Here is a 10,979-nt window from a genome sequence, read left to right on the forward strand (position 1 = left end):
TTCACCCCAACAAATCTAGTACCTGACACCATACATACTTATTACAATATTATTGACTATATTCCTTGTGCTATACCCTACATCCCCAAGACTACTTTGTAACAACCAGTTTGTACTTCTTAATCCCTTCCCCTTTTCTATCCATTCCCAACTCCCCTCCCATCTGGCAACTGTCAACATGTTCTCTGTATCTATGAGTTTGTTTCTGTTTTTTTTAATTTTATTTTGTTCCTTAGATTCCACATGTAACCAAAATCTCACTGCATCTGTCTTTTGCTGTCTGACATACTCCACTCAGCACAATACCCTTCATTTCCATTGATGCCGCCACAAATGGCAAGAACCCATTCCATGTCTGAGCAATATTCCTGTGTGTGTGTGTGTCTGTGTGTGCGCGTGCGCGTGTGTGGTTGTTGCATTTTTTAAAAACTTTTATTTAAAGTGTGTTTTTCCAGGACCCATCAACTTGAAGTCAAGTAGTTTTCAATCTAGTTGGTGGAGGGCACAGCTCACACTGGCCCACGCCGGGATCGAATCGGCAACCCTGGTGTTAGCGAGCACTGCACTCTAACCAACTGAGCTAACTGGCCGCCCCTGGGATTGTTGCATTCTTACTGGGCATTAAAAATAAAAAGTATTTTAATTTACAGCTATGCTTGCAAGAGGATAGCCATCATTAAAAGGGTATTTTCTAGTGATTTCTTCTGAACCTGGGCCCTCTATTGTATGCTTCATTGCAGTTATTGTAGGCTTATTTCTGACTGGCTTTTTTTGTTTTCAATCTCAATTTTTATGACTCTTACCTTGGTTGAAGTTCTCCCTGAGATCATTGAACATCCTATAATCAGTGTTTGGAACTCTACATCTGGCAGATGCTTTTTATTTTGTTTTTTTTTTCTGGAGCTTTATTCTGTTCTTTAATTTGGGATATGTTTCTTGGTCTCCCCATTTTGGCTGTCTCCCTGTGTTTGTTTCTATGTAGTGCTGCTATGTCTGCTGGTCTTAGTAGAGTGGCCCTTATGTAATAGGTGTCCTGTGGGACCCAGTAGTGCAGTCTCCCCTGGTCACCAGAGCCAGGTGTTCCACGTGTCCTTTGTTGGTTGTGTGTAGCCTATTGTAGTTGAGACTTGATTGCTTTTTGCATGTGAGTAGGAGGGATTGACCCTTCCACTGATTGATTTGATGACTGGCTGTGACTACAGTGGAGGAGCTGTTGTGCAGGGGCTGACCCTTCAAAACAGGGTTCCTTCTAGTGGGACTCTGGTGCCTGCCCAGCCTGCCCTTTGGGTGTGTCGTGCTTGGAGGTGGCAGGTCATACTCCAGCCCAGTCCAAAGCTGGCCACTGGGCCTGCCAGCCCAGGGGCCTCCTAGAAGGGAACCTCCTGCATGCCAAGTTCGGCCACAGTCTGTGCCCTGCGTAGGGCTACCTGTCATGAGTCACAAAACCATCCAGAGGTGGCTTGGGAGGCCAAGCTGTGAAATAAGGCTGGCTGTCGCTAGTGCCCAGCTTAGGGCTGCTCAACCAGAGATGTGGGACATGCCAAAGCCAGATGCTAATTATTTGGGTTTTGTGAACCTTTGAGAGATTTTAGGAAAGCCCACAGCATGAGCCAAGGCAGGCCTTTTATACGGGAAAAGCCACTGGAAACAGCTTGGGTGTGCCTGAAAGTTGGGTGGGGTGTAGTCTTAAGGAATCACTGTGGTGGGGCAGACGAAAGGTGATAGCTAGTTTGATGGAGACTCATGACATCTGCTTGTGCCAGCACACAGGCAGTGGGAGGGCTTGACAAAGAAACACGGCTTCTTCTAGCTCCTCTGTCCAGGAGAAGCTGTCCCTCCCGGTCCTATCCTCACCCTGAGGCTACACAATTCCGTTCCTCCCGTGTGTCCCTGGCGCCTGTTTGCTCAGAGAGAGTCCGTCATTGAATGAGTCTGTGCTCTGTCCTTTAAAGAGTTGTGCCTGGGAGTGCAGCCACCCTCCGTCTCACTCGGCCACAGTCTCTGCTGGTTTTCACAACTAGAAATTATGGGTACTTCTCTCCCTGGCGCTGAAACCCTGGGCTGGGGAGGAGCTGGGGCCCCTCAGGGGCAACCACTACAGCTGAGATTATCCCTCCCAATTTTTAATGGTCACACCCAGGTGTGGGACCAGCCTTCCTGTGTTTCTGCCCCTCCTATCAGTCTTGAGGTACCTTCTGTATGTTCGTAGTTGTAGGGCTTCAGTTCATCTAGACTTCAGGCTATTCTCAGTGTTGATTTTTCTGTAATTCAGTTGTAATTGATGTGGCCCTGAGAGGAGGTGAGTACAGTGTTTACTTACTCCGCCATTTTGACTGAAATCTCACATCTTTTAAATGATACTTTTAAAAGATGGCAGTAAATGTTATTCTTGATAGGAGAGCTTATTTAAGTTTCTCTGTTCTCCTCCCTATATGTTCTCCCCTAAATCACCCAACATAGCTAATTTCATTTTAAAATGTAATTCAGAGTAGTCAGCATTTCTTTGAAAGTTTGTCTTAAACGTTAGTAGTGTTAGAATACTACAACTAAGAAAAGAAAGTTTCCAGAAAAGGAGTTAACATGGACTCTTGAGATCACATTGGGGCAACTCTTGGAAGAAATATATTTGCATATTGAAAAGTCTTTCTAGCCAATAATAAAAATTTAAAAAATAGTATTTAAAAAATATTTATTAAAATTGTAATGCTGAAATGAAGAAATTAAAATAGACTAGGAACTAGGAATGAAAGTGAAAGTCATTACTGTCAACTGGCCACACTTTCCTGGTTTCCAAATTAATATGTTGTTGACTAGTTCTAAAACTCTTCTTTTATGCTTATTTAAATCATTATAAATCCAGTTCTTGGATTTGACTTTTACTCAAGACATTCGTATAGCTCTTAACTTTTTTTTTTTTTTTTTTTTTAGCTCTTAAATTTTTTTTATGGCCAAGAGAGATGTACCATAGTCACTTAACCATTCCTTGTTGGTTGATACTGAGATTGTTTACATATTTTCTGTCATATAATTAATACAATAGCATCCTTGGAAATACACTTGGAGAGATGTTTCTATACTGTAATTTCTTGGAAGGGACTGTTAGCTGACTTAAAAGAGTTTGTGAGTTGCGTCTATTGTGAGTTTTGGTATTGCCAAAATGTTTTCCTAAAAAGGTGGTACCAATGTAAACTCCCATTGACTGGATGTGAATGCTCTTCCCTGCATTTCACCAGTACTTAACATTTTAGTCAATGTAAAGTGGAAAAGTGGGTTAAGAATAGGACTCGCCTGGGTTTAATTCTCAGTTCAGCTGAAAACTGACTATGGTTTTGGGAGACTTATTTAAATTTATAGTGCCTATTTTTTCATTTGTAAAATGCCATGTTGTTATCACTCAGTGGGATTTGTTGTGAGATTTCAATGAGATTTATAGTCATTGTTTTGAATGAGCATGGCTTGAAGAGTATAATCTTAATCTTTACATCTATCCCTTCAAATGCACTGTGGATGTGGTCTTGTCATTGGAGGAAATGTGCAATTTACTTAGTTTTTCTGATTATGCTTGGGTAATAAAAAGTTCTCCAATCATGTATCATCACAAAAATAATCTAATTTTAACATCTGATTAATTTCAATATCTTACAATCTATTTTAATTGTACAATTAGAAGACTTTTGACAGATGCACAGTAACCATGAAATCACCAGCACAATCAAGATAATAGAACTTTTCCGTCTCCTTCCTTGAGTTTCCTCCTACTTGTTTGCAGTACATCTTTCCGTCCAGCCCCAGGCAACCACTGATCTCTCAGTGTAGACTGGTTTGCATTTTCTACGTTTTATGTAAATGGAATCACAGTGTGTACTCTTGTGTCTGTCTTTTGCATAGTGATTTTGAGGTGGATCAGTAAACGCTGTAAATAAATACTTACATTTTCTGCTTATATCTAATGATCACTGAACATTTTTTTCTGTATCTTTTGGCTATGTTTTAAGTAGGTTTGAGGACACTGAGTTATCTGAACTCTGACTTCAAGTTATTTAAGATTTATTAAATACAAAAGACTTCTGATTTTGGAATGTAATTGGGCAGCATTAAAGATATTACTTAAAGCACTTTAAAAACATTAATTACAATTTCATAATTTACATCAGTTTTTAAGGTAGTGTGGCTTAGAATGGAAGTTTTTAGGTATACTGGAGATGTTAGAACAAGTATTTCTGGCAAAGAATTTGTTGTACCAGGAATGTTGTGAAGTTAACTGTTAGCCTAAAAATTAATAAAATACTAATAGCAAAATCTTAGAGCGTCTGCAAAGTGCAAGGCATTGCTCTAGATTCTGGGGATTCAACAGTGAATGAAGTAAACATTCTTGATCTTATGGAACTTAAAAGTGTGTGGATGGGAGATGACAGGCAGTATGCAAATGAGTAAACTGTAGTGCGTCTTGTGTGAATGCTGTGAAGAAAAAATGGGGGAGGGCCGGCCCAGTGGCTCAGGTGGTTAGAGCTCCATGCTCCTAACTCCGAAGGCTGCCGGTTCGATTCCCACATGGGCCAGTGGGCTCTCAAAAAAAAAAAATATATATATATATACATAAAACTATCTTAATAAAATGTGTTTTTTTAAAAAAAAAAAAGGGGGAAGGAATAGGGAGAGAATTTGTAATGCAATTTAAGTAGGGTAGTTGGTAAAGCCTTATTGATCAAGTGACATTTGGGCAAAGCTCTGAAGGAGCTGAGTGAGAAGTCATGTAAGTTACCTGAAGGAAGAGCATTCCTGGTAGAGAGGACAAGTATAAAAACCCTTGAGGCAAGATTATTTATTCAAATATGTATTGGGTTCTTACACTTTCCCAGCATGACCCCAGGTATTGGTGATGCTGCATTGAGCAAAACATTTTTTAAAATCCTAGCTTCTCGGAGCTTGCATTTTATCATGCTCGGTGTGTCATAGGGCTGGGGTTGATGTGATAGGACTTTACCTTTCAGGAGATGGGAAGCCATTGGAGGAGGGTTTTGAGCAGAGAAAAGTTATGATCTGAATTATGTTTTTAAAGGATCATTTTGATGATTGAAGAATTGACTGTAAGTGAGCAAAGGCAGAGAAAGAAGAACAGTTAAAAGGCTATTAAAGTAAACATTCTGGCTGGAACCAGAATGGATGGTGGTAAAGAGTTGGAACTTGGGTATTTGAAGGTAGGTTGCTGAGAGTTTGGATGTAGTATGAGAGAGTCAAGAATGACCCCAGGTTTCCCAGGTTTTTGTCATAAACTAATAGTATAGAACTGCCATCCCAACAGTGATGGGAGAGGCTGCAATGTGGAGAAGGTTTGGGAGGGGTGAATTAAGCTTTGAATGGTTTATATTTAGGATGCTTGTTAGACATCCAAGTGGAAGTGGTATGAGTCAGGAAGGAATTTATAGTGGAAATGATTTAAAGTAGAAGCCGGCGAATATAATTAGCATACTTTGAAATCTAGGTTAAGTTGTTACACATTGTCATAAAGAGGAGTTTGTCATTTCACCTTCAGTGAATTGTTCATAAACTTCCTCTTGAGTCTGGGCTTGAACAAAAACAGAACCCTGGGTACCTTTTTAACAAGGAGCAGTAATTCAACCTAAGACCTAGTAGACATTTTTTGATAGGTTTACCAAGTGCCAAGTGGTGGTAAAGAATGATCAATGGTTTGAGTTACTTATTATCAAATATTTAGGAACATAAAGGTAACTGTTTATATCTTTTGTACCAAATACCACTTTAGATCTTTTTTGCAATAATGTGAGATAAGGGGGTTTTAACATGAATCACTTGGAGTAATACCGTGTATCCCCGAAAATAAGACCTTGCCGGACAATCAGCTCTAATGGGTATTTTGGAGCAAAAATTAATATTAGACCTGGTATTATATATTATACCTGGTCTTATTTACATAAGATCCAGTCTTACAGTAAAATAAGACCGGGTCTTAATTTTTGCTCCAAAAGATGCATTAGAGTTGATTATCCGGCTAGGTCTTATTTTTGGGGAAATATCTAGGAATATTTAACATTTATCAAACACTAAGTGCCAGTTTCTGTTCTGAGTGCCTCAGATACATTAGCTCATTTAATCCTCATAATAACCTTGAAGCTGGTGTTCCATTTTCTGGTGGAGGAAACAGTTGCAGAGAGATTAAGTGATGTTTCCAAGATTACATAGATAGTATCTGGGCAAAGCTCTTGGACAGTTTGTGAATGATACTCTGTCGGAAGTGACTTTTCAAACCTGACACAGGACAAGATGAATGCCAGAAGAAATAGTATATGCAGAAAAGACAAGTTTAGAACAATTGTGTAAATATTTAGTACCCAGCATGTACTTGGTACTTTGAATAAAAATGATAAGGTGTTCCATTCATACTTTACAGATTTAGGAGTAGTGAGGTTACAGTGACATTAACGTAATTTCTGTATAGTGTGAAGTACCATGTTCGAAACACACCTGGAGTATTGTAGAAGCACAAAGCATTGGGCCAGCCTACAGCATCCAGGCAGGCTCCCTTCAGAAGACAATGTAGTTACCTGTTAAAGATTACATGGGACTTAGTGCTGGAGAATGGAAGGGAAGATGGTTTAGTTCAAGCCAGAGGGAGCTCCACAAGCTGTATTGTGGAACAATGTGGTATCTAGGTAAAGCAGAAGGCCGAGAGTGGTGGGAGGTAAGTCTGAAGAGGTTGGGAGGATGCTCTGCTGAGGGCCTTATTTCCATGCGCCACAGTTTGGTCGTCATGTGAAAGACGATGGGGAATGATTTAAGGTTTCAGGAAGGGAACTGATGGTCAGATTTGTTTTGGTCACTGTGCCTAGTAGATGAGAAGCGGGGTCTGATGGAGTGGTGATGGGAACACAGTCCAGGGTGCTGCTCTGCCTTGCTCTCCAGAGGGGAAATTAAGAAAAGGAATAAGTCATAATTTTGGAAGAAGATGTTTAAATTTTACTGAAAAATAATTTTCCAAGATTTGAAAATGCTAGAATGCATTACTGGGGAAATTAATATATTTTCTTACAGTTCTTAATCAAATATATTATCTATTAAATAAATTCACACTTGCTTTCCAGTGTGAGGTAGCTAAGACAAGTATCCTTTTTAGTGCTGTGTTGTTCTAATTGTACCATTACATCATTTAAAATCAGATGTAAAAAAGTACTGGCATAATGTAGAGTACATAAAATACATGACCCATTTTAACTTTGTGAGAAGTAAAACATCAAAAATGCCTTCAAGCACTTAAAAATGAACCTGCCTTTATGGAGTGTGATAGTCAAACGGGCAGGTAAGTCCTGCCTAGATTTATTTCCATATAGTGAAAAATAGCCTCATTAACATGGAACTGAGCCAAATATTATTTGTGTTTTTTTCTCCTGCATTATGCCTTCTTTTGTGACATTGTGCAGATCACTTAGGAAGTTAGTAACATAGGGCATATTTCCTGAAATAGAGACCAATACATAACGTGTGTCCCCGAAAATAAGATCTCGCAGGACAATCAGCTCTAATGCATCTTTTGGAGCAAAAATTAATATAAGACCCAGTCTTATTTTAATATAAGACCTGGTCTAATAATATGATATGATATAATATAACATATAATAAAATATAATACATGGCTTTATTTTAATATAAGACCTGGTCTCATATAATATATAACATAATATCTAATATAAGACTGGGTCTTATATTAATTTTTGCTTCAAAAGACACATTAGAGCTGATGGTCCGGCTAGGTCTTATTTTCAGGGAAACACGGTAGTATAGAGAGGTTAGTTGATGTTTATAGATTAAAAGGAAATTTGAACATAAGACAGTCTAAGCAGATTGAGTAAATACCAAATAATTGAAATTTTATCTTTGCCAGAAAAAAAAGCTGGGGGAGGAAAATACAGAAGTGAATTATAACGAGCAACAAATATGTATGCAGTAGGCATTTTCTGTGGCTGGGAATATGGGCTAGCAGGTCTGCCTTCGATGCCATCTGATGAAGATTGGAGGTTGAAGTACTTTTAGAAGGCACTTTCTAGGGTCATTTCATCCACCCCGTGGAGAAGATATGAAACTGGTTTGGTCTCTTTTCCCCTTTTGTTTCAGAAGGTTTCATACTGTTATAAAGTATGAAGCAAGGTAATATTTTAAAAGAAAATAATGATTATAAGATAGGAAAAAAATTTAAGATACAGCTGGGATGATGTCCACAAAATACATATTCTGAAATTTTATAAATTTACTAGAGATTCGCCATAAACTTGTTAGATCTAAGCTAGTGGAAAGAGGAAGTTGCAAGATTAATAGTGTTTGTAATTCCGCCATTAAGCGTTTAGAATTAGCAAGATAGAGGACTAGGTGAATTTGCAATGCTTTACATTTAATCCTTACAGTTAACATGAAATATGGATTTCACTATTTTTGTTTTACAGATGAGTTACTCAGGTAACTTTCCCAAGACTATACAGCCAGCAAGTTGCCGAGCCTGGAGTTTGAACCATTTCTGCCTGATTCTAAACCCAGAGATCTTACTACTGTGCCTTTTTGATAAGTGGTTAATTATTTGAATGTATTTTGCCCACTGTGTTAAAAGAATAAGCATCTCTGAAAGAAAGCATCTTAAATTAGTGTCAAGGAAATCTTAACCAAGTTTTACTCATCTTTCTCCTTGTCTGCGTCCAAGCTGTTTCCACTTATTAATGCAACTCTGCTTAGTGATTGAAATTACTTTTAATTTATGACAAACAGCAAGGTAAATATGGTACAAACCATTGGAAGTATACTTTCTTCACTTATTTCTTCTCTAATGCTCTTCCTTTCTTTATGCAGATCTGAGTTTCTGACCTATATCATTTCCTTTTCTCTGAAGAACTTTTCTTAGTATTTCCTTACTGGCAATAAATGCCCTCAATTTTTATTTGTCTGTGAAAGTGATTCTCCTTCACTGCTGAAGGATGATTTCACAGAATTCTTGGTTGGTGTTTTGTGTTTTTCTTTAAAAACTTTAAATATTTCACTTCACTTTCTCTGATTGCATGGTTTCTGAGATATCTACTGTTATTTTTATCTTTGCTCTATAGATAAGGTATTTTTTCCCCTGTGGCATTTTTCAAGATTTTTTCTTTATTCTTGATTTTCTGCAAGTTGAATATGATATGCTTAGGTGTAGATTTTTTGGGCATTTATCTTTCTTTTCTCTGAGTTTTCTGTATTTGTGGTTTGCTATCTGAGATTAATTTTGGGGAATTCTGTTTTTATTGCTTCAAATGTTTCTTCTGTTCCTTCTTCTGGTACTCCTATTACACATGTGTTAAACCTTTGTAGTTGTCAAACAGTTCTTGGATATTCTGTTCTTTTTTTTTTTTTTTTTTTTTTTTAGTCTGTTTTTCTCTTTGCTTTTCAGTTTTGGAAGTTTCTATTGATATATTCCCAAGTTCACAGATGCTTTCCTCAACCGTGTCCAGTCTACTAATGAGGCCATCAAAGTCATTCTTCATTATTTCTGTGGCAGTTTTTGATTTCTAAGAACTTTTTGATTCTTTTAATTTCCATCTCTCTGCTTACATTACCCATCTGCTCTTGAATGTTGTCTACTTTTACCATGAGCCTATTGATACTTATCATTCATATTGATATTAACTGTTTTAAATCCCGGCTTGATAATTCCACTTGCCTGCCATATCTGAGTTTGATTCTCATGCTTGCTATGTCGCTTTAAAATGTGTTTTTTGCATTTTAATATCCGTGTAGTAAATGTTTGTTGAAAATGGGATCTGATGTACCTGGTAAAAAGAACTGTGGTAATTTTTTTCAACATGCCTTTAGTGATAAGGCAGTGAGGTATGAGGGAGGGAGGAGCAGCTTTCTATAGTCCCATGATTAGGTGAGCCTGTGCCCCTGGGCAGTGACCTTCTCGAGTGCCTTTCCGTCTTTTCCTTACTTAGGTGGGGCAGGATGGCTAGAGAAGGCTGTAGTTGGGTATTTCCCTTGTCCCATCTGAAGGACTTCTCCCAGGTCAGTTAGATTCTGATAAAACTCCAATAGGGTTAGTCTCTGGTGAAATAGTTTCCTTAGAGTGCAGGCCTTGTTAAAAATTGCAGAATGCTTTGCGTGACTTTCAAAATGGCTACTTTCTCCTGGTCCTACCAAAAGCAGAAGACTTTTCTCTGTCTACACTATGAGAATCTGGTAGGACTTCTGGAAATAAAACTCACAGAAGTGGAGGTGGGGCCAGGAGTAGGTCCCCTTGGAGTTTTTTTTAACTCAAACTTGTCCACACTGAGTTTCCAGCAATTCACCAGTTACAGCTTTCCTACCTCAATACTGGTTCCCATGGAGGTTTCTGCTCCAGTAAGTGTGATTCTTTGTATCCACCTCTTTGTGTCTCTAGTTTTGGGGGCTGTGGTTTGCCCTGTGACCTCAATTCTCTGATGGATCTAAGAAAAGTTGTTAATTTACAATTGAGCTTTCTACTTGTTAGGACAGAATGATGATGTCCAACATTCCAGACCAGAAACAGAAGTTCAAACCATTAGAAATAAATAGTGAGCTGCTATCAATTCATCCCATTGCTCTGTCTACAATACTGTAAATGAGAGTTAAGCATTTATAAGGAATAAGGGATGTATTTACAGACTATATGTTATGTAATTTATATCTTAACGTTATGCATTCTCAGACAAAATTAAAGTATAGTATTTGTTTTTATGATTTTTAAGTTCTGGTTTTCCTCTATTTCACCCTATTCAAAGGAAAAGGAAGAATCAAATGGGCAAAAAGGAGGGATCAAATGAAGATTGAGAAAATGTATTAACTCAATATTTATTGATTTCCTACTCTGTGCAGCATTCTGGGGATACAGGAATGAGTAAAACAAAAGATGCTGTCCTCATGGAACTTACATTCTAGTGGGGAGGTGAGGGATAAGACAATAAACATATATGTGTAGTTAGTGATAA

General features: G+C 38.1%; 1 protein-coding gene across 1 annotated transcript in view; it reads left to right on the plus strand.

The window, feature by feature from the left end:
• Positions 1-10,735, plus strand: part of AEBP2 (AE binding protein 2) — a 68,971-nt gene extending 58,236 nt beyond the window's left edge. Inside the window, exon 9 of the mRNA XM_081059000.1 lies at positions 8,454-10,735. Within this exon, the coding sequence (XP_080915126.1) occupies positions 8,454-8,457 (4 nt within the window). The 3' untranslated portion in view covers positions 8,458-10,735. The remainder of the gene's footprint in view (positions 1-8,453) is intronic.
• Positions 10,736-10,979: the final 244 nt, after the last annotated feature.

This window comes from Rhinolophus hipposideros (genome assembly GCF_964194185.1).
Source record: "Rhinolophus hipposideros genome assembly, chromosome: 9".
Lineage (NCBI taxonomy): Eukaryota > Metazoa > Chordata > Mammalia > Chiroptera > Rhinolophidae > Rhinolophus > Rhinolophus hipposideros.